Here is a 25,637-nt window from a genome sequence, read left to right as displayed (position 1 = left end):
GAAAAACTCAAAGGGAAGGGAAAATGTTTGAGAGTGCTGCACCTTCAGTCAAAGTGAAAACTGAGAGAAATCCAAAAATATAAATTAGAGATTTATTATCCCACCAGCACAGAGATTAAATACTCAGAGTTGGCAGGAAAATATTTTTAAAAGTTTAAAAACATCCAGCGCTGCGACCCAGTGATGTTCCAGAGAGATTGCGTATTCATGGAAGTTGGTTTACATTATGAAGGATGTGGGAATTAAGTTGCAGCAGAAAAAAAGCTGTGACAAAAATAATCTAAAACTGTATTCAATAATCAAACTGTAGTTAACCACTACATACCATTTGCTTATTAAACAAAATAAAAAATGCATTTGTTATACTTGGGTTATTTTTCAGGTGCAGCGTTGGAGAATGGATTGTATTAAGATAACCATTAAATTAATGGTTATTGTTGAACATTAGACATAAGGTAGGCTATCCTGTTTCTAGTTCAAACCTATAATAACTAATAAAATCCAATTTAAGTGGAAACAGCTCTCATGAGTGTAAGTATATAAACACTGATAAACACCTGCACAACTACAAACCAAAATGCTGTTTAAAGACAAAAATCAGTCATTTTGATTTCTTTCTGAAGGGAGCATAGCAATGTAACTTTGTTTCACACAACAGCAGTAAGAAAGACTGGTATACGATTATTCTGCTTTAGCTTTGTTTTTAGGGATATCAATAAAATATTGTTTCTTTTTTACTTTTGTTTCCTCCAGTTTTGAGTGCTTGGATTAAATGTGCAGGGTTTAGTAGAACATTTTAGACCTCATCCAATTATTTAATACGCTAAGATTACAAAGACTGTGGACAATTTAGGAATATTATTATTACTAGTTGGTGAAATGGCTTGCTCATAAGAATCTTGGCCAACATGTACTATCATATTTACTCTCAGACACAAAGTGGGTAAAACACTTTGATACATCAGCCCACCTTTCTAGCAAGTCACTTTTGATGGCAGGCCAACTGCTAAACACCCTGGGTTTTAAACATTCAATGCAAGGACCAGTGACAGGTAAACAGTCCAGCATAAGGCCACTGGATACACTGCCCAGGGGAAGACACTACAAATCCAGCATTATTTTTTCGTTAAATTAAATATGTGCTTTAGAACAGTCACTACAAAAACATGTTTTATAAACACTGGAAAAACACAGTTTATACCTATTTTGGTGGTATAAACAGCTAAATGAGCACTGGTAAGCACTGATTTCAAAATGTTTGGAAAACATCACTACAGTCCACTAAAAATAAACATTGAAAACAAGACGGCCTAGTTTAGGGTAGGCAATGGAGTTACTGTGAGGGTTAGAGTAAGGGAAGAGTGAAGGAATACGGGATGAGATAGGGTAATGGTTGAAGGTTTAGGGCTCTGACTGGAGTTCCACTTAGGGCTCAAAAGGAATAAGGTGGAAAATTCACCTTTCTTACCGCTAGATTTTGTCAATGACAATGTAATACATTTGAACTCACCTTTTATCTCATAACACTACCACTACATTTTGTTTACTACAAAACTAATTCATGGAACTTTTTATTCATAAGTTTTTAACAGGCAGTTGAACAGCATGTAAATCAAAGCAGTGCTGGGCTTAAGAAAGGAGTTGCAGACTCAAATAAAATAACTTTTTTGGTCATTTATGGACATTCGGAGATAGTGATACAAGCACAGAAATATAAACGAAAGCCTACATTAGTGCAGATTTTCACACTTCTGCCCCATTATTCAAGGAAACGTCTCATGTATAGATAGTGATGGCATGAAATACAAATTTACATTTGGCTTTTAGTAGACAACTGTGCCTGATTCTTGTGTGAAACAGTAGTGCCAAAACATAATTGCTTATCCTTCTATGGTAATTGTCAATACTGTCAAGAAGGCTACATAGTAGTCATTACCTCTGTCCTTGCAAATCTGAGTTGTGGGAAAGCCAACTTCCCAGAAGTTTTCGGGAGTACTGGGAGGGATGTAGCGGAATCTGTGCCTTGAGCAGGAAGCCAGCTTCTGTGCTCTTTCTTCGTCTGGAAGGTCTGCATAATACTAATGATAACAAAGTAATATATTAATTGCAATTGTCAATGTTTTACAGGACATGTCTCCATCGCTTGTCAATGTAGTATTAGTGTTTTCTAATAAAATAAAGAATGGCTCAAACATACAGGGCCTAACACACAAGAGTTTGCATTCACAAAGTCAGCAGCTTTCTTTGCAAACATAAAGTATTAATTTACAATGCACAACAGTGGGTTGCGATTGATAACCACTATTACAAATTACAATAAACACTGCAGTCCACTTGGCACTTCAACCGAAAAGTGTCGCTCTCCCTTCTAGTCATCAGGTGCATTAAAAAATGAACTGTGTCCGTTTTGTAGTGCAGAACTTGGAATGGCTAATTTATGAGGTTCACTGTTTGTGACTTACTGTGTAGGGTCCCTTTGTTCAGCGAAGAGTGAGTCTGGTCACACAGTGCAATGCAAAGTTGGAGCAAAGTGGGAAAAGCACTAGTTCAGAATATGGACTGTTAACCTCTTTCTCTGCTGATATCCCCTGATAAGTTGTTTATCAACTTTACTGCTCTATTCAATAGATAAAAGGCCAAAATACTCAACAATCATGTCACAAAATACGACTGGTTCAAGTCCTCCCCTGGTGCTATTCTTTATGATCTTTTACTCATCAAATCTAAGTTGATCTCTTCAGAGCCAAATTGGTACATTGGTTCTCCTAGAAAATACTAATTTTCAAAACTCTGACTAGAGCTTCAAAGCACATTTAGTACTAGTCTTGCAGCTTGAAGATTTTTCTATATTCATATGCAGTGCATTATTTTACCATCTAGTGGTCAGGCTGGGAATTTTGTTTTCTTTGTTTTTTTTTTAAGGCATCGGTGACCATTTGTGACTGTGTCCACCCATCATTTTCGCAAAGCCCTTGTGCACTGTAGCCATCCTCAGATTCTTTTTTTCCCCAGTTTGGTGTCCAAACATGTTTATGGAGTTATTACAATCCTTTGTATGCATCTTTCAGTCCCTTTGCTTACCCACACCTCGACTTAAGGGGAGGTGGAAAGGTTGCATGTGAATCCAGAAAAGTCTTCAAGCTGCAAAACTACTCCTACGTGTAAGTTAACTTTGTCATTTTGCAACATGAATCTTTTTGGATTCACATTTTGTGCACCGATTACAAAGCTGTGCCTTTCTACTTGCCTATTTATCCACACCATTGGGTCTTGTGAAAGTGTGGACCTATGACCATGTAGTGGTCATTCAGATGCTATTTATAGATACGTTAGCAGTATACGCTACCATGGCCCCATTCTATATAGTAGTGTGCTCTTGAGTATTTCTCCAATGTTACCCCAGCCTCTTTGTAGCATATCTGAATGGTGTGCAATTTCCATCTTGAGACTGTGTTCTGTGAGACTGGAAGTTCCTTGTTAGCCAGTGCAAATGACAGAAAAAAGTCGTTCCTATTCCTATATTATTTTATTTATTATAAATAATACCTCAGTCTTCCATACACCTAGAGTCGGCAGGGCTCTTTCAGCTTTAATTTTAGGGAAAAGGCTGGTAGTTGTACAGCCTGGTTAATATGGAAGTGCAAAATGATTTTGCGAAGAAATTGAAAGTTTGTCCTCATAAACATATCAATGTGGTGGACATCCAGGTGTAAACTATAGTCACTCCCATGGCCTGTGTTGTGGGACTATCAGATCTGGAGTCTTTCCTTCTGTGTCAAAAGGAAAAAAAAAAAGAGTGAAAAATGTACACTTCAAAAGATGCAGAACCCACCATAAAACGTCAAAGACCCAGACCCTAAATCACAACTAGTGGCTGAGACCCCACAATTTGTCGGGCTGTGTGAGGAGAGGAAGCTTTGCAAGACTTCTGGCTGTGTCCAGGACTGAGGGCTAAGGTCTGCTAGTCTCCCTACTGGGTGACGGGACATCACCCAGAAAAATCATGACCGCCTGCCTGTTTGCCAAGATTAGTGTGCCCTGTGAGGAAGAGGAGAGTATTGGCGGGAGCAAAGTCCAATAGGGAGCCCTACACAAAGGACTCCCGGTGGGAGGATACGGCTGTGCAACAATCGGGTTGTTGCCCATGTGGAAGAGTGATTTGGCAACCGCGTTGTATGCCAGGATAGGGCTGCTGTAGACTGAGCTGTGTATCACGCACCGTGCAGGGAGTACCAAGCCGTACTGCCTCTCTGCGGTGACTTCATATGCCAGAGGGGGGCGGCAAAGAAATGGCTTATCTGAGACTTAGCGGCGACCCCATATGCCAGGAGGGGCCATCGTGGTTTCAGGGATTGCACAAGATAAGTCTATGCCTTACCAGCAGGTACTGCCACTACCCCGTATGCCAGGATGGGCTGCCGGTACTGAGTTTTGCCAAGTTTGGGCCACTGCTTGGCAAAATTGAAGCTGCAACCCGTGGGTTGAAATTGTGCAGAGACCTCCCCACCCCAACCCCATGGCCTCTGAAGGACCCAGGGAGAACTTCGCTCTGTCTCTGGGATCTTGCCTGACGCATGAAGTTCAAACCTGTCCCTTCGTGTGCGGGAAAACTTAAATAACCGTGCTGAGGGAAGCCTGTAGCACCTTCAATTGCTATTGAGGGTGGCGTACCACGAGCCTGACTGCTCCGAACATGACCAGAGATTGCAAGTGCCCGTGAAACAGTGCACCAATTCAAAAGCTGAGCCCGGGAGGGGGGCTAGCTGCTGTAGGTGCTGTTGCACCATAGACACTTTTTATTATTTTCTAGGAGTTAAAGGGGACTCTTGAGTAAGGCTATTAGTGAGCATTCCCTGGATGCAGCTACCAGTGAATGGGGAATAACCCCAACCACACTGCAAAGAGGAGGGTGGGACAGAGATATGCCAGATAAACACTAGAGCAATGACCACAAGGTGATTGTGTTTTTGCTTATGAATGTTGTGTTTCTGAATGTGTAGAATTAGAAATAAAATAGTTATTTTTCATAAAAAAGCAAGTATTTGACTGAACAATGATTTATTGACTTTACTGAGCGCACTTTGAGCTATGAGTCATGCTCACAAACCTGTATCTAACCCCCAAAAGAGCCTTTGGCTGCTTGTCCTCAGCTACCACTGAGTGTCAAGTGCAGAAGGGGTACTTGGCCCAGTTACTCAGGATCCATAGTAGGGTGGGTCTCGGGAAATCAGGACTGAAAGGCCTCAACCACCACAGTTGGGTCCACTTGCCCCAGAGTGTCCCATGGCCCTCTAAAGGGGGTTCTGATAGCAAACAGTTAAAAAAAAAAAAAAAAAAAAAAAAAAAATTGAATGTTTTTCTAATGGCTGAGAAGCAAATAGTGGCAGCTAACATATCCAAAATAGTAAAATTGTACCACAGAGGAGGAGGATTTTGGTAATGAAGGAGCAGGTAGGTTGAAGCAACGGGAAGCGAGAGGGGGTAATATTTAAATAAAAAGAAAGTTGTAGCAGAGGGTAAAATTATTGCACGAGGAAGAGCAAAGCAGGGGAGAAGCGCATGAGGGAGCAAGTAGCATGTAGTGTGTGGTGGAGTGTGTACCAAAGAAAAACGCGGAGCGCAGGGGTGGTGGGTACATCTGGAAGAGAAGACTAGTGAGCTGAAAAATACATGCACTCTCACTGAGATGATAATAAATAAAAAAAAGGAGTTCCCTAAAAGCAGGGTATGCTCCAGGGACCCGTCCCTGGATACAAAAATGATAAGCTTGGACATGAAGTCATCGAATAACAAGGAGGTAAAGGAGATTGAAAGTAAACCCAACTAAAGGAAAGCAATGGCTGGGCTGCAAGCTTGGTATGCTATTAGTAAGCCCACAACACGTCTTACGCAGGGACAGCTTGCGGTGTCTGCTAGACTCAACTCAAAAATGGAGTTTGAGCATCCCAATTATTAGATGGAGAAATATTTGTTGGAGATAAACAATGAATTAAGTCTGCTGACTGCAAATGGATGCAGGTTGGTAAATTGGTTCCCACAGTAGGGTTGAGTATGGTGCAACAGATTGTTTTTTGGATGCTAGGGGTTGAAGAGCAAAGGGACAAAGGCATGCGTGCAGTGTGCAGCAAGTGAAGGGGCAACAGAGGTGTGCATGGCCCCATAGCCTCAGTTGTGTGCCAGACAAGTGATGATGAAATTAGCAAGGCGAAATTAAGGACTTGCAAGCAGGTTTGATGAGAGCTGCAGGTTTGCTGTGATGTTTGTAGATGACCATTCATGAGCATGCTGAAGTTAAGGAACCCAGATCCACAGGCCTGGCTCCATAAGGCATAGTCACTAATCCAACATAGGCTGTGCATTTTGAAGTATTCATCTCTTTCTGAACATGTTTAGTAAGATCACTTACAAAATGGCTTGCCCAGAATTGTTCATTTCATGTCCATGCCATACAGTTAAACTTCATTAGTATTTTTTAAGTTACAAAATTCAGTTTGGTTGGTAGCATTTCATTTTATATTCACATTCATACCAGTTTTACCTCCTTACTATTTTAACTAATAACAAGCTCTGACACAAACAAGCTTGCCTGTTGAGAACTGTGCACGTTGTAATCCGTGTTGTACAGAAGCAGTAAAAGTGAATGTTGTTAAATCAGTGTTATGTTATGGATGTTTTCATAACGTGCTAATCACCCATCAAGATATCCAGGCATTCTATCAGGTGTGTGAGGTCAGCCCTGGGGTCTCATTTGAAACGCCAGGTCTTTAACTTCTTGTGAAAGTCAAGAAGAAAAGAAGATTCTCTGATGTGTTGTGGGAGGTCGTTCCAGGCTTTAGGGTCCAGGTACGAGAAGGTGCACCCCCCATCTCAGCTTTTGTGTATGAGTGCTATTGAGAGACCAGCAGAGCAGAGGTGTCTGGAAGGTTGGTATAAGTGAATGAGTGATGTATAAGTAGGCAGGGCCAGTGTTGTGTGTGAGATTTTGTAGGTGTGGGTGAGGAAATTGAAGTGTGCCAGTTTGTTTATTGGGACTCAGTGGAGTTCCCTAAGATGTGGTGTGATGGGAGCTTGGTGTGAGAGATTGAGGACTAGTCGTAGTTCGTAAATTCACCAGGATGTCCTTCAAATCAAGGCCCTTGTGCAAATATTGGCAATATGATCAATAGCTTAACTTATTGGATTCTCGTCAAGACCCTTCTGACAAAACATGCAGCTGCACGGTCTGCATAGTAAACCATGGCACAAGCAGCTTGCCTCTCTGCCAGCACTGCCATTTGCCGAAGGAAGACATATACAGGATATTTCTTACTGTTAATTACCAAAAACCTCTCACAATGCTTTTTCTCGTATTACTTCCTTCCTGGACTACACATTCCCCAAAGGGATATTCGTCTGAACAGATCCTTCAGAGAGAGTTCTGCGTTTTATTTTCATAACCTTAAAATGCTTTGGGGGGGACAAGGTAATGTTTCTGGTTAGGCAGTATTAGACAACAGAAGAGGCATAACATTTGCAAAAAAAAAAACACACGGAAAGTAGAAGCAAATATAATATTTTGCTAACAACTCAATTTAACAAATAATGCCAGCTTGTAATAAGACCTAGCTTCACTAGCAGAAGAGGGGGAATATTCCATCTACATGCTGAGACAGGAAATGAAAACTTAATTCACAGCAGTTTGGCACAAAGCAACGGCAGCTGCTTTTTTGTGTCCTGTTTTTATTCAGGTTTATAAAGCTGAGCACATTCTGGAATAGGCTCTTGTATTCAGATGCCAGCATTTATAATGTACGAGAACATAGGAACAATAACTGTATTCTACCGGCACAGCTCTCTTAACACCTTAGCTGCTGATTCCCGCCCGCCCCCCCAATCCACACCCCTACCTCAATCTCATTTGGAGTCCCCACTCCCTGGAAAGTGCTGAGCTCTTTTTAGCTTTTAATGTTGGGGCACTTCATGGATAAGCCTTCATATTTTTTTCCCGCAAAAGGTAACCATGCCAAATATGCGCTTTGTTTCCCCACAAGATGGGGATTCTAAAGATACCTAGGGTTTGTGAGTTTCCTTGGAAGAAACTGGAAAAAAACAGCCAACATAACAGGAACATTTTAAAAACAAAAATTGGAACAAGTGTTTTGCAAGAAAGCTCCCCACCCCCAAAAGTGGCATCAACAAAAGGTTTATTGAGCTAAGACTATCTACTTCCCAATTATTAGAAACAAGCACTTTAAAAAATACTAGTAGTTCGTTTTTCTAAGTGGTAGATTTTTTTCTTTATTTTAAGTGGTTTCTACCACTTGAAATTTGTGATGGAAACAGGTATCTAACCCATAAGTAAATTCGGATAGCTATATAGTTCTAAAAGTAGAAACAAAATTGGAATTGAGCCGGGGGGGGAGGTATTTATGTAGCTTGCTTATGGATATCACAAATAAACTAATAATTGAAATAAAAAATGTAAAAAGAAAAAAAGCAGGAATAAATATATATAGGCGATGTTTTCAGTCGTAATTACAGAACTGGTGTACACCAGACCCTTATGGTCACATAGATACACCCTGTTTATTATTCCAAAAACACGAGATGCCCAGAGCCAACAACTGACCTGCAGCTCAGTGATTTGTTTTGTATACCGACCATGCAGCAATTCATGTGGTGAAATCTAAAGAATGAAAAAGGAATACTAAGGAAAAGTATGCATTTTTTAATGTGTCCAAGATACTGAGTTTAGGAACAGTGGTTATTTGTGTAACTCTGAATTTGGGGTTACCCAGGCAATCATGATTCAGAGGATATTTTCCAAAATGTGTTCTTTCTTGCACATTGGCTTAATTTAGATGGTAAAATTGAGGGAAATTAACTGATAATACCAAATGTTATACTATTATGTATTGCAATAATTTTGCTGACACAAAAACATTACCCCACTTATGTGACTGTCTGACAGGAAAGCAACATGGAAACATCACATTCTCACCCTGAAAACAGACCCATTTTCGCTATGTGGAAAGTTGTGATTTCAGCCACCACCCAGGGAAAGCTATTAAACCTAGGCATTTCAGAAAAATGGACAACCATGGGAGACCAAACCAGGGTATTGTGACTTGCGTGGAGCCCATGATATTTTCTTACCCAGAAAGCCCTGCAAATGTCCAACTTTGTCTAAAGTCATGCATCTGTGAGGTTAAGTCCTGGAATCTGCAGGGATGCACACAATTCCGATCACCAAAGTTTCCAATACTTTTTCTGCAAAAAAAAAAAACTGAACCACACTTATGTGACAGGGCCTATCGCTCAAGATGAGAACGGATAAATATTGACCGTACAAAGTCAATGTGGTCTTACAGCACGGTGCCTGGTTGGTTCCGTTAATGACTAAAGTACAAGTGTAAAACATAACCTATCCTATCCTATAGCAGAGAAATTACAAGCATTTGTGACACCAGGAAGGTAAAGCATCAGTGACTCCATGTATTGCACGAGTCAAAGTTCAGTGACTGGTCCTGCTCCAAAGACTGGAATCTTTCCCTTCTGAGCTGCTACTGACTTCCTCAAGACAGGACTTTAAATCAGACTGGAAGAGCTTTTGCTAAATCAAAACCTCTCTACCCCATTACTACACCAGTGTCCTAAGACTAACTTGTCTGCCAAGAGCTAATTTTTTTAACTAGACACCTGGGTATGTGAAAGAAGAGCATAGTGTTGTCTCGTGTTTGGGGACAGCTGCAGAAATGTGTGTGGTATGAGCATCTGCTCGTGTAAACAAAGATGTATCGCCTTGTGCAGTGGGTTAACAGCTTGTAGGCACTGGTTTGATTTTATTATTGTTGCTTCACCGGTTTTCACCCCCTTAGTTGTTGCTTGTTTATTTTAGGGAGGACTAGGGGAGCATCTGTAAATTATCCAGAGAAAGCAAGCAAGTTCAGGATCGGGAGCAGTTTACTTTAAATGAGAAAATTTACTTTCTTCACCCCTCCCCCCAAATTTTCCAGCAAACATTCTCAGACATGTATTTCATTTTCACTGTCGGCCGAACATTTACGGTTTTAACGAAACAGAATATGTCCCTCCTTCTTCTCTGTGCTCCCACAAGTAGTGTCTTCTACTTCATACTTTCCAAACCTGTAGATTTTCATTTTCTTTTGTTATTAAGTCTGTATTATCACCCTTACGGGAAAACAAGGTGTGAAAAATGATCCTAGTTGATTGTTTTTCATACTATTATTGTGCACACCGAAATCTGATTTTCTAATGATTGATTTAGTTATTAATTAACTTTTTCCTTATTTAAATTGTCTTCATTGCATTAACCAACAGAAATGGAAATAAGGGGGCTGAACCTGCAACCTGAGGGCAACAAACAGATTAGGTTAATCCACTATCTTGTTATGATTCAAGGATATACCTGTGTTATTGGGGTGCATTTTTATTTCTTCCCCATCTGTGTATGTGAATAGCTTGTCAGTCGCTGGTGCTACATTTCATTCAGCCATCTATTTCCATCTACATGTAGCGAAAAAAAACTTTTTTCCCATTCTACACTGGTTGGATGCATTAACCATCCACCAATGCTGTATTAACCTTGCAGTGCACCACCGTGTAGCTCCCACCTCCTTTGTGCTACTTTCGTCATCCAGCCCTGTTGCTTCCCTCCCTCCTTACTTTCCTGCACTGCCGCCACAGGCTTTAAATTAAAAAAAAAATCTCTTTTTTTTCCTCCTTAGTTACCGATCCAACTTGGATTGGTAACTAAAAAATTAAAGTGGCTGCATCGTCTAGGCACGCGCACACACATTTTTTGTTTTTTTGCATCCTTTAGCCATGCAGCACTGCATCAGAGACGATGTGCGGCATAGCTAAATACCATTAGCAAAGTCGAAAAGTCCCAAAGGCGTGACCTATTTGCTTATATTGTTATTATTGCTGCCACCATAATTGTAACCATTGCCCAGTTATATAGTTTATGCATTTGGCACAAGACACAATCCCCACATTACTTGATAATCTACTTGATTGTGGAACGTTCCCCTTGCTGAGTATGTTTGTATGATGAACCTTGCCTTTGAGCACTCATGTACAGAGGATGCGCTAAGAGTGCCTGCAGCTCACCGACCCTGCGAGCAGATGTTATCGCCACTAGGAAGGCTGTTTTCATAGTAAGAAGCCTGAGAGAGCACATATATAGTGGCTTGAAGGGAGCACATACCAAAGATGTGATAACCAGGTTAAGGTCCCAGTGAGGCATAATGAAAGGTGCTGGTTAGAACATATGGTGAAGGCCTTTCAGAAACCTACAGGCAATAGGGGGGGGTTTGAAAAGGGAGGACTGATCTGGCAAGTGCACAAATGTAGACATGGCAGACAAATAATCCTTCAGTGTCACCAAAGCTGAGCCCTGCTGGGTAAGAATAACCAAAAGATCCTGGGAAAGGGCTGCAAATAGAAGGTCAACTTTTTTATCTGTGCACCATGCCACAAACATGCTCCAGCGGCAGGCGTATACCGTCTTGGTGGAAGAACACCTGGCTGCCAAAATAACATTGCAGACTTCGTGCAGACGGTTGAAAGCTCTCAACTATCACTGCTCGATCACGCATGAAGGCGAAACGGTTTCCCGTTGGGGTGCAGGACCCTGCTTCTGCTGCTGCAACAGAAGATCCTCCCAAAGAGGCAGCCTAATCTGAGGACCCATGCTCATGTTTAACAGCTTGGGATATCAGACTCTCCGTGCCCAATCCGGTCCCACAAGAATGACCTGGATCTGGTAGTTTCTGATCTTCCTGAGAACTCTGGGAAGGAGTAGTCTGGTCAGAAAGGCATACAGGAGGCTGGAGCGCCAGTCGAGACAAAAAGCATCTCCAAGTGATAGCAGTCTTGGAAATTCCAGCATGCAAAACTGCGCGTTCGACTGAGACACCAATCTAACGAAGGCTCTCCCCACTCTAGGAAGAGATCTTGCGCCACCTACGGATGTGAATGCTTTTCATGATCTGCTAGGCATTGACAGCTGAGTTTGTCAGCTCTGACGTTCAGAGAGCCCACCAGGTGTTGACCACTAGGGATATGTCCTGGTGTTTCAGCCAAGTCCAGAGGAACAAGGACTCATGACAAAGGATGCATGACCCCACATCTCCCTGTTAGTTGCAATACCACGACTGGTCTCTTGCCCGTGAACACCTGGACCAGCCTTCCCCTGACTGAAGGTAGAAAGGCTTTCAATTCCAATCGGATCGTCCAAAGCTCCAATAGATTGGACTGCTCCGGAAACCAGAGTCCTCTGATCTCTACCTCTCTGAGATGGTAGCCCCAGCACAGGAGTGTCACATCTGTCACAACAGTCAGTTTTGGTTAGAGAAGGGACAAGGTTCTGCCACTGACCCTATCGTGGTTTGCTAGGTACCACTGCAGGTCTTTTGCAGTTCCCTTCAAGACCTGGACCAAGTTGGAGAGATTCTCCTAATGCTGCAACCACTGGAACTTCAGGTCCCACTGCAGGGCCCTCATAAGCCAGCAGGTGTGTGTTACTAGAAGGAAGCAGGAGGCCATGAGGCCTAACAGCCTTAGACTCAGTCCCACTGAAATCCAGGATAGATGCTGAATCATTGTTATCCTGGACTCACAGCTTGGGAGGATAAGCCCAAAACTGCAGTGTGTCCAGAACAGCTCCGATGAAAGGAGGCATCTGAGAGGGAGTCAGATGTGACTTTAGCACGTTGATAGTGAACCCAAGCGAATGCAAAAGGTCTGCTGTAGCCTGAAGGTGGGAGAGGACTGCCTGTGGCAAGTTTGCCTTCAAAAGCTAATTGTCGATGAAGGGGAAGACTGGAACCCCTGACCTCTGTAGATGAGTTGTGACCACTGCCATCACTCTTCTGAACACCTGAGGGGCACTGGTAAGGCCGAAGAGGAGCACGGCAAACTGAAAGTACTCTTGGCCAACAGTGAACAGTATGTAACGCCTTTGGGCAGGCATGACGGGGATGTGATAATAAGCATCCTGCAAATCCAATACCACCCAGCCTCCTGGGACCACAGTAGATAGGACTTGTGCAAGCGTGAGAATCTAAAATGTCTCCTTTTCAAGGAAGAGATTGAGAAGGTGCAGGTCTAGAATAGGACATCGGCACCAGAAAGTAGCGGGAATTGCAACCATGACCTATTGCTGATGCTGGCATATTCTCTATAGCTCCCATAGCCAACACGGCCAACACCTCCTGACGGAGCAAGGAGAGGTGGCCCTTGTCAGCCTGTTTTAAGTAGGTGGCATGGGGGAGGTGGAGGTTGTCACAAAGTGGAGGAAGTAGCCTCTGTGGAGCTGCAAAACCCACCAGTCGTATGTTATTGACCTCTAGTGGTGCAAATGATGGTGTAGCCTGCCTCCCACTGGATACCCATGATGGTCAGATCGCAAACTAAAGGGGTTTGGAGGCTGCGGTTGGCAGGAGGTGGTGGACTGGCTCAACGTCTGGCTACTTGTCCCACAAGGTCTTTGGGAACCACGTCCCCAGCCACAAAAAGATTGCTCAATTTTTTGGTCAGGGTAGATGCGCATGTAAAGATGTGGTTGAAAGCCCCTTCCATGGCCACGAAAGGGGCAGAAGGCAGACTGGTGTTGGTGAGGGACCATGGAAAGGCCCAAGGACCTGGCCTTAGCTCTGATGTCCTGAAAGTGCTCAAGTGCCGAGTCCATCTTCTCTCCAGGTGGGAGCCAAACGGCATGTTCATGAGCGAGGCCTGGACATCGCTTGAAAAGGCAGTGGTTCTCACCCAGGTGCGGCGCCTAATGGCCATTGACAGTGAAATCGCTCTGCCAGCAAGTCTGTTGTGTCCAGCCCACATCTGATGGTGAACTTGGCTGCATCCCTATCATCAGCAATTGCTTGAGAGAGTAGGACTCTGTCCTCATCTGAGACCATGGGAAGCACTAATGCAACAGAGTCCCAGATGGAAAGGTCTAAGAGACATGCAGTGTTCACAAACCACAGTGCCAGGCTGATGGAAGAGAACATTTTCTTTCTGAGGGTATCCAGCCTTTTGGATTCCCTGTCTGGTAGAGCGGGAGGGAATGAGCTAGGGATGACTTTGGAGGTGGAGGCTTGGACCACCAAGCTCTCTGAGATGGGGTGCTGGGTGATCAAACTAGGGTCTCCTGGGTCATGGTGATGGTGGCGGGCAATTGTCCTATGCACAGAAGCCCCTGTGAACCATTGTAGAAGAGGCAGCCTCCTCTGTAGCTATGGTAGAGGTAGAGACCAGGCTAGTGTGAGTAGGAGTCCAGTCCATTAGCGACCACCAGATCCTCATACCAGTTGTCCTCAAGATCTTGTAATGACTGGTATTCATAAGGATCTGAAGACCCCTCCCACTCATCACCCAATTCAGAGTTGTCAAAAGAATAAGGCACTGTCTCAGATATGGGGAGTCTGCACCCAATCAGCCCCTGACCCAGCATCAGAAAATACCCATTTGGCTCTATATCAGATTCTGGAATGATGATGAAGACAGCACCATTGAAGGATTCCTGGGGTCTGACAAGCGCAGAGAGCACCTGTGGTGGAAGACCAGCAGGGGCACCTTCCGGGCCAGTGGGGAACAAGGGCGCTCCAGTGGAGTAGGGTAGTCATAAATGCGTGACCGCATAAAATTCCTTTAGTTGGGCAGCGGTCACTCCTGAAAATTCAGGGAGGTGCGCAGACAGCCCAGACACCACCACGGAGCGAGGCCTCTAATGCAAATGGCCCGGCAGCATGTCCGAAGACTTGGGCTGCTAAATTAAACATTTCTTAGACTTCATTTTCTTTTTGTGGGACACCCCCGACTCCTCAAACTATCTCGGGACCTTTCTGAGACCTTGAGCGTCGTGGAGACAATCAACATCAGGCAGCGAGGAGCTTGAGGGGGCACTCCCTCAGCGCCTTAGGATGCAATGCATGCAATACTTCCCTGTCTTGGCGTCATCGTCATGCTCAAGACACCAGAGACAAACCAAATGATGGCCCATCACTATGGCTGACAATCTGCCTTTCTGGTGGACATCCTTCACACCAGAAGACAAAGTCTCGAAACAATCTTTGACAAATAGCCAAAAAAAAAGACTGGGTGTAGCTCTTCTCCAGATCTGCTCTGACTGGCGCAGTAAGTAAAGAACTCACTTCAGCATAGTGGGATTGTGCCTATAAAGGCAACATGCACATCACTTACAGCAAGATGACGCCATGTGGAGCCGAACAACGCAACCTACCCGCATGCTGGAGTACTGCTCACCAAATAAATTCCAGATCCAGTCTGATGCGTTGGGAATATTCTAAGTGCGCTAGAAGTCTCCATCAGATAAACAAGGTTAAGAATGACACTTTGCTCGGCCATTTTAAACCTTTTGCAGTAGGACAAATTGTACTCAAATATGTATTTTACCCAAGGATCTATATTTAATACAGTAAGGCAAAGTTGTATGGTGTATAAAACCAGTCAGGAAGGTTAAGTATAATATGTACCTAATGTAGATCTCTAAATTTCGGCACAGTTGTTGAAGTAAATCTTAAGCAGTCCTAATTCTTACCACGCATATGGAAAAACCCTAAAAAGAGTAATAAAACTCCTTTTAAGTCATCAGACTCAAACACAGACAGGTGCCTTGACTGGCATTATGAAACAGTGACTGATTAAAGCATGTTTTGAAAAATGCTCCCACTGTAGTGATATATTTCATTTCCTGAAAATGTTTGAAAATTAGCTACTCATACTTACTATTTCACATTCTTTGCAAGTGTGCCCAAGCATTTTTCTTCTTTCTTCTTTGTTCCGCACAACCTCAATATGAGGAAAATCCAGGTATCCTTTCTTTCTAAGGAGAGAAGATATTACAAATTCAAATGCTACTCAGAAAACTGACAAGCTCACTTTCAAGAAGAAAACCTATGACAGACGTGTGTGCATGGCAGTAACAGAACTCATCCCTTATTTTTGTAGCTGGCTTTTAAACAGTAATGTTATGCCTAAACAACAATAGCTACTTGAAATAGTTTAATTTGTCCAAACCTCATAAAATATTTGGGCAATCTCAGCCATTAGGAGGGGAGGAACACATGTCTAAAAAACAAAAGCTCAAGATTAAAGTGATTCTTTCACGCATGCTGCAGCACTGCCAAAAGTAGGCTTGATGAATATCGAGGCTGTCAGTCTTAGCTCCAGGGCATGCCTCTTACGTCTACCACCCTACAATTCCTGTCTGTTTGTCTCCTTCTTGCAGACCCTTTTTCATCCCTACTTTCTTTCCATATCACTGTTTTCCCATCTTCCTATTGTTCCTCCATTCATCCTTTTCTGACTTTCTTTCTCATGATCTAGTCAGTCTTATGATGGAATATAAGTCCTGGGCTCTGATAATGAATTCCGGTGTCCACGACGTGCAATCATTAGCACAAATTAAACACTGAAAGGAACAGCTTAATTAAGTTTTAAGCTCAAGACCCTGTGGTTGATAGCAAGTGGAAACAAGCATAACCCTTGAACTCAATGAGGTAATTATCCTGTGTCTGACACTATACGACCTAGATGCCAGTGTGGAAAAATCACTACATTGCCACCTTCAATATGAACAACCAAATACCGACCATTGCTTTAACTCGTTTGAATGGGCTGGCATGAAGGTGTGATGATTTCTCTTACTTAAATATATTACGTATTTATTCAATGACATATCCACAAAATCATAACTGGTTGAGAAAAGGTTTGCAAACAGTTAGCAGAGGACTATGGATCCAACTTACATCAAGCTGCTCTGAAAAACAGACTGCCTTACATAACTGCAATCACAATTCTTTGTATTGTGGCTGGACATCTAGGAAGGATCATGTTTGCTCACATTCAAGTATTTCTAGTAAATCAAAAACTTAAAAGCCTCATGCAATGAAGTTTTATGCAAGTTGGAAGCAAGGAATGCTGTTAACCAGATGAGATTACCTTCTTATGTGCAATGTACATTAAACATTTTTTAGACTAAGTGGGCCTGTTAGAGCCCGATTGGAGAGGGGTGGCAGCCATTTATGCATTGCCACTGGTTCGGGGAAGGCTGTGGACTAGATGTTGCTACCCACACGTAGGGTCACATGATCCAAGGGAGGGGGTGGGGCAGGACATCAGTGCGCTGATGCGCAGACACCTTAGGGTGATCTGAATTGCTCCAGAACAGCGATACTTTTGCTTAACTTTTATTTTACCTGGTGCTGATTGTATTTGGAGGATATTTTACTTTGTGTTGATGCTGTTTTGGGGATTTTAGGCTTTGATTTTAGACTATGTGGGCCTGTTAGAGAGGGAGACAGCCGTTTTTGTTTTGCCACTGTTGTGGGGCGGGCTGTGGACAAGTTGTTGCTGCCTGCACATAGGGTCACATGACCAGGGGGCCAGGATATCAGTGCGCGGACATGCCCGTCTGCGCCCGTCCATGCCAGGATGACGCCAGGAGCCAGGGAGGCTGCCGGTTACTTAGAAGGTCTGAACAGGATGAGGTTTTCCATGGGGAAATTGATGGAACTATGCCGGCTTAGTAGGGAGGGAAGTTCCTGCCAGTGGGACCTCATGGAGTCAGAACGGTTCAGGTGTCCGACCTGTGAATGGGACAGTGATTGGAAGGGCTGGGGCTAGTAAAATAGCCTTTTCAAGGACGTTCGGTGTCAGAGGGTGGGAACAGAGGGGGCAACAACCACACTGAAACTTGCCTTGATCAATGTGTGGTCTATGCCCAAACACAGTACTGAGATAAGGGAGCATGACTGCTTATTTTTGACTGAAACATGGGCAGAGGATGACTCTGGCCCGGATTTTGTGATGGCAGTTCCAGAAGGGTTTGCCATTGCCAGGTTAGACAGGGACGTAGATTGTGTTCCATCAAGTTCTGGGCAGTACATTGGAGGCTAGAGGAACTCTAGTGAAGGAGGACTGTGGAGCGGGATCTTTCACACTTTATAAGAAAAACGTACTGCTGTTGTCAGAGTTACTGGCCTATCATCCACCAGGCCCTAAAGCTCAGTTCCTAGAATACTGGGATCAAATAATAGGCCCTGATATTACTAATAATAAGAATCATTTCTTGTGTTTGGGGGATTTTAATCTCTATCTTGAATCAGAAAAGGAGAAGGATGCTAAGGCCTTCCTTGATCTGATGAAGGACTTTGGGATATCCCAAACTGTAAAAACGTCTACTCACATGGTAGGGCATAGGATTGATGAGATTTTCACGAATGATAACGCAGTGTGAATAGGGGAATGCTTGCCACTTAATTGGTCAGGTCATTGTGCGCTTCTATTTTCATCATCTGTGAAGCTTCCTACAGTGGACAGGAATGGGGTGACAAGAAAATGGGGCAATATTTCAGGAAGAGTTTTAGAGGATAAATTGGCCAGAACTCTCTGGAAGGTGGGGGACAGTAAGATCAAACCTGCAGCACAATTGAATAATTGGCATCTTACTGTACTGGATGAAGTAAGCACCTATTGGGAATGCTAAAAAAGTAATGAGGAAAATATTGGCGCAATGGTTTTCTGAAGACTTGAAAATTCTCCAAAGAAAATATCAGAAGCAACAGAGAAGATGGAGATTAGATCCCAGTCTGGAGAATAAATTGAAACATAGCAATTTATTGATTCGTTATAAGGGAGCCATAAAGGAAGCTAAGATGGCCTTCTTTTCCCAGGAGATTAGAGAAGCTATTAACATCCCGCGTGAGCGGCTTAAAACAGTCATGATGCGGTCATCCCCCTCCTTCACAAGATGATCTGGAACATTCACAGGTCTTCTGTGATAAAGTAGCTGTCTTTTTTAGGGACAAAACTCTTTATATCCATGCTGTGTTTCCTGATGTCAGAGAACCTAGGAGGGAGGAGCAAGTGGGGCTTTATTAGTAATATGTTAGCCACCTTTCCCCCTCTTACTCAGGATATGATCGATTCCTAATAATGCAAATTAGGCCAGGGTCGCCTGAAGATCCATGCCCTCCTAGAGTGTTAGAGAGCTCCAGAGTTTATAGCAGAGGCTCTAGGGTTAACTTATGAGTGAGTGCTGGTTGCTGGAGAATTTCTGCTGAGGTGGAAAGAAGCCATCATTCGACCACTGAAAAAGAAGCCACACAGAGATGCTAATAAACTGAAAAATCTCAGGCCCATCTCTTGATTACCAGTTCCAGTTAAAACATTTGAACAAGGGACTAACTCTTTTTCTAAGTAATAATAAGTGCCTAGACTTTTCACAGCATGGCTTCAGAGACAAATCATAGTACGGAGTCTGCGCTTTTGTCAGCCTCAGACTATATTAGGTGCCAGGTAGATCAGGGCAATGGTGTCATTCTTGTCATGCTGGACCTGTCAGCAGCCTTCGACACCATTTCACCATCTCTAGTAGTGAGTAGGCTGAGACAGGCTGTGTCCCTCGGGGATCGTCTCTTAGTCCAGCGCTGTTTAACTAGTATGTGACGCCGATAGCACACTTGATAAAGTCTTACGGTTTCCAGGTGACTTCGTACGCTGATGACACTCAAAACATTGTATCATTGGGGAAAGAGTGGACAGTGTTGACAGAGAGATTTAGGGCCTGTATGGTGGAGATCAGCAGCTGGATGTAACAAATCTGGCTGAAGATGAATTGTGATAAAACAGAGATTCTGTTGTTTGGGGCTAACAGTGATATCTAGAATAGCAGTTGGTGGCCTGAGGTGTGAGGCCCTACACCCACCCTAGTGAAGGAAGCTGAAAATCTTGGTGTGATCTTCGATGTAGGACTGACCTTTGAGGGGAAGGTCAACAAAACTGTGAATACGTGCCACGGAGTTCTAAAAATGCTCAGGAAAATCTTCAAGTATATTGTGCAGGAGGTGAGGGTGCCAGTGATCCTGGCAGTTATAATCTCACGCTTGGACTATTGTAATACCCTGTATCTAAATGCGGCCAAATAACTCCTTAACAAGCTCCCAATGATCCAAAAAGGAGCAGCTAGGCTGGGTCTTGGGCACCCGAAGAGGGACTTGGTAAGGGAGAGACTGACATCCCTACATTGGCTTTTGATTAGAAAGAGAATAATATTCAAGGCAGTCTGTCTGGTTCATAAGGCACGGCATCAATCCAGATCAGGATATCTCAGGGCTGCCTCCTCCTGGTATGTCCCCGTTAGAGCCCTGAGATCTGCAGGGAGGATGAAGGTTATTTCCCCCAGATTTTGTGAGACCGAATTGGGGGGAAGAGGGGATTAGGGGGTGGAATGGAGAGCCTTCTCAATTGTAGCAGATAAGATGTGGAACATGCTACTGCCCGAGGCAAGAAGGATTGACCCTCTCTTGAACTTCTGTAAGGCCGTTAAAACTTGGCTTTTCAGGACTGATTAAGTCAGTCAGGGGTCGATCTGGGTTTTTAGTATGTCCGGTTGTGATTTTGTTTGTACTCACCTAGCGCTTAGATACCCCTCTGGGTTGAACCCGGTTTATAAAGGAAAACGTAACATAACATAGGTTACTGATGCCTCTTGTCCTCTTCAAATCATTCAACATGGCAGATCACCATGTTTTGGTGAATTGCTTACTGAGTGCTGCATTTAGAATTAAAATTTTTGTTGGATTTAACACTCACACATTCCGATATTTTCATAGTGCTAATAAGAGATATAAGTTTGTTTCATTTACCTTCGAACAGGAGATCACAGAGTATGGTCTTAGTACACTTAAGCATTCACCATGCTGACTTGTTGAATAGCTTAGTCGCCAGTTATATTTAACTTTACACACCTTCAACAATTATCACTGTGGCCTAATTTGTTAGTTATGTGCAGATGATGAATGATTCATTACAGATGACAGTAGATCCGATAATTTAACTGTCAGCAATTTGAAAAATGATGCAAATTCAGGAGGAACTCAAACTCAAAAGTGTTCTGTACACATTTAGGTCCAAGTACATTCTGGTGCCCTTGAGACTCCTCCAACCTAAGACAGTTGTAACTGTTCTTCCTGGTTTAGTGTTCTGCTGTCGCACAGTGGATGCAATAAGCACAAATACAACACATATTGATTATAAAGCAGCAGACATCCTGGAGCCTTGTTCGACACAGATCTCACATATAATCACATTCAAGATGAACTGAAGAAAAATCCACCCCAGCAGCTGAAAAAGGATTCCTTTAATCCAGTGGTTCCCAACCTTTTTTACTCCTGTGGACCCCCACTTTATCATTACTGGTTGGAACCTGGGGACCCCCCAGTGAGTAATTACTTAAAGCTAGGGACTTAGGCCCTCATTCTGACCTTGGCGGGCGGCGGAGGCCGCCCGCCAAAGTCCCGCCGTCAGATTACCGTTCCGCGGTCGAAAGACCGCCGCGGTAATTCTGACTTTCCCGCTGGGCTGGCGGGCGGTCGCCTTCATACCGCCCGCCAGCCCAGCGGGAAAGAGGCTTCCACGATGAAGCCGGCTCGGAATCGAGCCGGCGGAGTGGAAGCTGTGCGACGGGTGCAGTTGCACCCGTCGCGTATTTCACTGTCTGCGCAGCAGACTGTGAAATACATGTAGGGGCCCTCTTACGGGGGCCCCTGCAATGCCCATGCCAGTGGCATGGGCACTGCAGGGGCCCCCAGGGGCCCCGCGACCCCCCCTACCGCCATCCGGATCCCGGCTGTCGGACCGCCGGGATCTGGATGGCGGTAGGGGGGGTCGGAATCCCCGCGGCGGTGCAGCAAGCTGCGCCGCCGTGGAGGATTCAATGGGGCCGCGGTACACTGGCGGGAGCCCGCCAGTGGTGCCGGTCCGACCGCGGCTTTACCGCCGCGGTCGGAATCCCCATTGGAGCACCGCCGGCCTGTCGGCGGTGCTCCCGCGGTCCTCCGCCCTGGCGGTCAAAGACCGCCAGGGTCAGAATGACCCCCTTAATCTGTTAATATTATTTAATTTTCCATGCAGTAGTGGACCCCCTAAAAAGGCTTCGTGGACCGCCAGGGGTCCTCGGACCACAGGTTGGCAACCACTGCTTTAATCCAGGCTACTCTATTGCAAACAATTTTTTATGATTTTCTAAACACTGGCCTGGTTTGTAGTCGGTACCAAAGGTACTTACACCTTATACCAGGTCCAGTTATCCCTTATTAGTGAAATGTAGTCAGTGTCTAGAAGCCAGGTTCTCTAGGGGTAGAGAGGATGAGCAGCCAAAGCCTAACTAGGAGACATGCAAAGCTCATGCAATACCACTGTAGTCACACAGTAATCACACACACACACACGCACACACACACACACACACACACGTTATAAAATTGAAGGTACTTAATTTTGTTAACACAAAGGCCAAAAAAACCACAGAGACTATAATCCCTTAGGAGGTAAGTAATACACACATTATACACTAGTATGCGGAACTAGCTGTAAAAACAGTTAGAAAACAGTGCAAACAGTGAAAATCACAATAGTTAGAAATGGCCCTAGGGGGAACACAAACCATATACTAAGAAAGTGTAATGTGAAAGTCGGTTTCCCACCAAGGCAAGTGTAGTGTGTAGAGGGGCGCTGGGAGTATTAAAAAACACCAAAGGTAAGTAATAGACCCCACCCCAGAGCCCAGGAAAGCAGGAGTAAATCACAGTAACTTTCCTAGAACACACAAGAAGGAAAATGTCACTTACCCAGTGTACATCTGTTCGTGGCATTAGTCGCTGCAGATTCACATGCTGTGCATAGTCCGCCGTCTGGTGTTGGGTCGGAGTGTTACAAGTTGTTTTTCTTAGAAGAAGTCTTTTCGAGTCACGAGACCGAGGGACTCCTCCCACTTTGGTTCCATTGCGCATGGGCGTCGACTCCATCTTAGATTGTTTTCCCCGCAGAGGGTGAGGTAGGAGTTGTGTATGCTAATAATAGTGCCCATGCAATGGAATAAATACGTATGTACAAAATGAAGGTTTAATGTAATATATTTACAAATGTACAAATGTTTAAGATCTACTTCTAAACGGCTACAGGCTCCCGGGGAGGAGGGTGGGCGCATGTGAATCTGTAGCGACTAATGCCACGAACAGATGTACACTGGGTAAGTGACATTTTCCGTTCGGTGGCATGTGTAGCTGCAGATACACATGCTGTGCATAGACTAGTAAGCAGTTATCTCCCCAAAAGCGGTGGTTCAGCCTGTAGGAGTGGAAGTAGTTTGAAATAAAGTTCTTAGTACAGCTTGACCTACTGTGGCTTGTTGTGCAGATAACACATCTACACAGTAGTGTTTAGTAAATGTATGAGGCGTAGACCATGTAGCTGCCTTACATATTTCGGTCATTGGAATATTTCCGAGAAAGGCCATAGTAGCACCTTTCTTTCTGGTTGAGTGTGCCTTTGGTGTAATAGGCAGTTCTCTTTTTGCTTTAAGATAGCAGGTTTGGATGCACTTTACTATCCAACTGGCGATACCTTGTTTTGAAATTGGATTTCCTGTATGAGGTTTTTGAAAGGCAATAAACAGTTGTTTTGTCTTCCTAATTTCTTTTGTCCTGTCAATGTAGTACATTAGCGCTCTTTTGATGTCTAATGTATGTAGTGCTCTTTCAGCTATTGAATCTGGCTGTGGGAAGAACACTGGTAATTCCACTGTTTGGTTTAAGTGGAATGGTGAGATAACCTTTGGTAAGAATTTTGGATTTGTTCTTAGAACGACCTTATGTTTGTGTATTTGAATAAATGGTTCTTGTATGGTAAACGCCTGTATTTCACTTACTCTTCTTAGAGATGTGATGGCAATGAGAAATGCAACTTTCCACGTTAAGTATTGCATTTCACAAGAATGCATGGGTTCGAAAGGTGGACCCATGAGCCTTGTCAAGACAATGTTGAGGTTCCATGAAGGAACAGGTGGTGTCCTTGGTGGTATAACTCTCTTTAGGCCCTCCATAAACGCTTTAATGACAGGTATTCTAAATAGGGAAGTTGAATGAGTAATCTGCAGGTAAGCAGATATTGCTGCGAGATGTATTTTTATGGAAGAGAAAGCTAGATTTGATTTTTGTAAATGTAGTAAATATCCTACTACATCTTTTGGAGATGCATGCAATGGTTGGACTTGATTATTATGGCAGTAACAAACAAATCTTTTCCATTTACTTGCATAGCAGTGTCTAGTGGATGGTCTTCTAGCTTGTTTTATGACCTCCGTACACTCTTGTGGAAGGTTTAAGTGTCCAAATTCTGGGATTTCAGGAGCCAAATTGCTAGATTCAGTGATGCTGGGTTTGGATGCCTGATCTGTTGTTTGTGTTGTGTTAACAGATCTGGCCTGTTGGGTAGTTTGACATGAGGTACTACTGTCAGGTCTAGTAGTGTGGTATACCAAGGTTGTCTTGCCCATGTTGGTGCTATTAGTATGAGTTTGAGTTTGTTTTGACTCAATCTGTTTACTAGATATGGAAGGAGAGGGGGAAAAGCGTACGCAAATATCCCTGACCAATTCATCCATAGAGCATTGCCTTGAGATTCGCGGTGTGGGTACCTGGATGCGAAGTTTTGGCATTTTGCGTTTTCTTTTGTTGCAAATAGATCTATTTGAGGTGTTCCCCAAATTTGGAAGTAAGTGTTCAGGATTTGGGGGTGAATTTCCCATTCGTGGACCTGTTGGTGATCCCGAGAGAGATTGTCTGCTAGCTGGTTCTGGATCCCTGGAATAAACTGTGCTATTAGGCGAATGTGGTTGTGAATTGCCCAATGCCATATTTTTTGTGTTAGGAGACACAACTGTGTTGAGTGTGTTCCCCCCTGTTTGTTTAAATAATACATTGTCGTCATGTTGTCTGTTTTGACAAGAATGTATTTTTGGATTAACATTGGTTGGAATGCTTTCAACGCTAGAAATACTGCTAACAATTCTAGGTGATTTATATGAAACTTTCTTTGATGTACGTCCCATTGTCCTTGTATGCTGTGTTGATTGAGGTGTGCTCCCCACCCTGTCATGGAAGCATCTGTTGTTATTACGTGTTGTGGCACTGGGTCTTGGAAAGGCCGCCCTCTGTTTAAATTGGTACTGTTCCACCATAGAAGCGAGATGTATGTTTGGCGGTCTATCAACACCAGATCTAGAAGTTGACCCTGTGCATGTGACCATTGTGATGCTAGGCACTGTTGTAAGGGCCGCATGTGCAATCTTGCGTTTGGGACAATGGCTATGCATGAGGACATCATGCCTAGGAGTTTTAATACCATCTTTGCGTGTATCTTTTGTGTTGGATACATAGCTTGTATCACCTTGTGAAAATTTTGAACCCTTTGTGGACTTGGAGTGGCTATCCCTTTTGTTGTGTTGATTGTCGCTCCTAAGTATTGCTGTGTTTGACGAGGCAAAAGGTGTGACTTTGCATAGTTGATGGAGAAACCTAGTTTGTAAAGGGTTTGTATAACATAATCTGTGTGGTGTGAACACTTTGTTAGCGAGTTGGTTTTGATTAACCAATCGTCTAGGTACGGAAACACGTGTATTTGCTGCCTCCTGATATGTGCAGCTACTACTGCTAGACATTTTGTAAAGACTCTTGGTGCTGTTGTTATTCCGAATGGCAACACTTTGAATTGGTAATGTATTCCTTTGAATACGAACCTTAGGTATTTCCTGTGCGAGGGATGTATCGGTA

The 25,637-nt window shown here is 43.6% G+C and overlaps 1 protein-coding gene across 4 annotated transcripts in view; it reads right to left on the bottom strand.

Moving 5' to 3' along the window:
- RBBP8 (RB binding protein 8, endonuclease) overlaps nucleotides 1–25,637 on the bottom strand; it is a 382,091-nt gene that overhangs the window by 11,605 nt on the left and 344,849 nt on the right. For all 4 annotated transcript variants that reach the window (XM_069220014.1, XM_069220013.1, XM_069220015.1 and 1 more), the window contains 2 exons: nucleotides 15,751–15,847; nucleotides 1,937–2,078 (listed from right to left, as the gene is read on the bottom strand). In XM_069220014.1, the coding sequence (XP_069076115.1) occupies nucleotides 1,937–2,078; nucleotides 15,751–15,847 (239 nt within the window). The remainder of the gene's footprint in view (nucleotides 1–1,936; nucleotides 2,079–15,750; nucleotides 15,848–25,637) is intronic.

The sequence above is a fragment of the Pleurodeles waltl genome, chromosome 2_2 (genome assembly GCF_031143425.1).
Source record: "Pleurodeles waltl isolate 20211129_DDA chromosome 2_2, aPleWal1.hap1.20221129, whole genome shotgun sequence".
In the NCBI taxonomy this organism is placed as follows: Eukaryota; Metazoa; Chordata; class Amphibia; order Caudata; family Salamandridae; genus Pleurodeles; species Pleurodeles waltl.
Note: the sequence above shows the minus strand (reverse complement) of the source record. Positions and strands in the feature narration are given on the sequence as shown.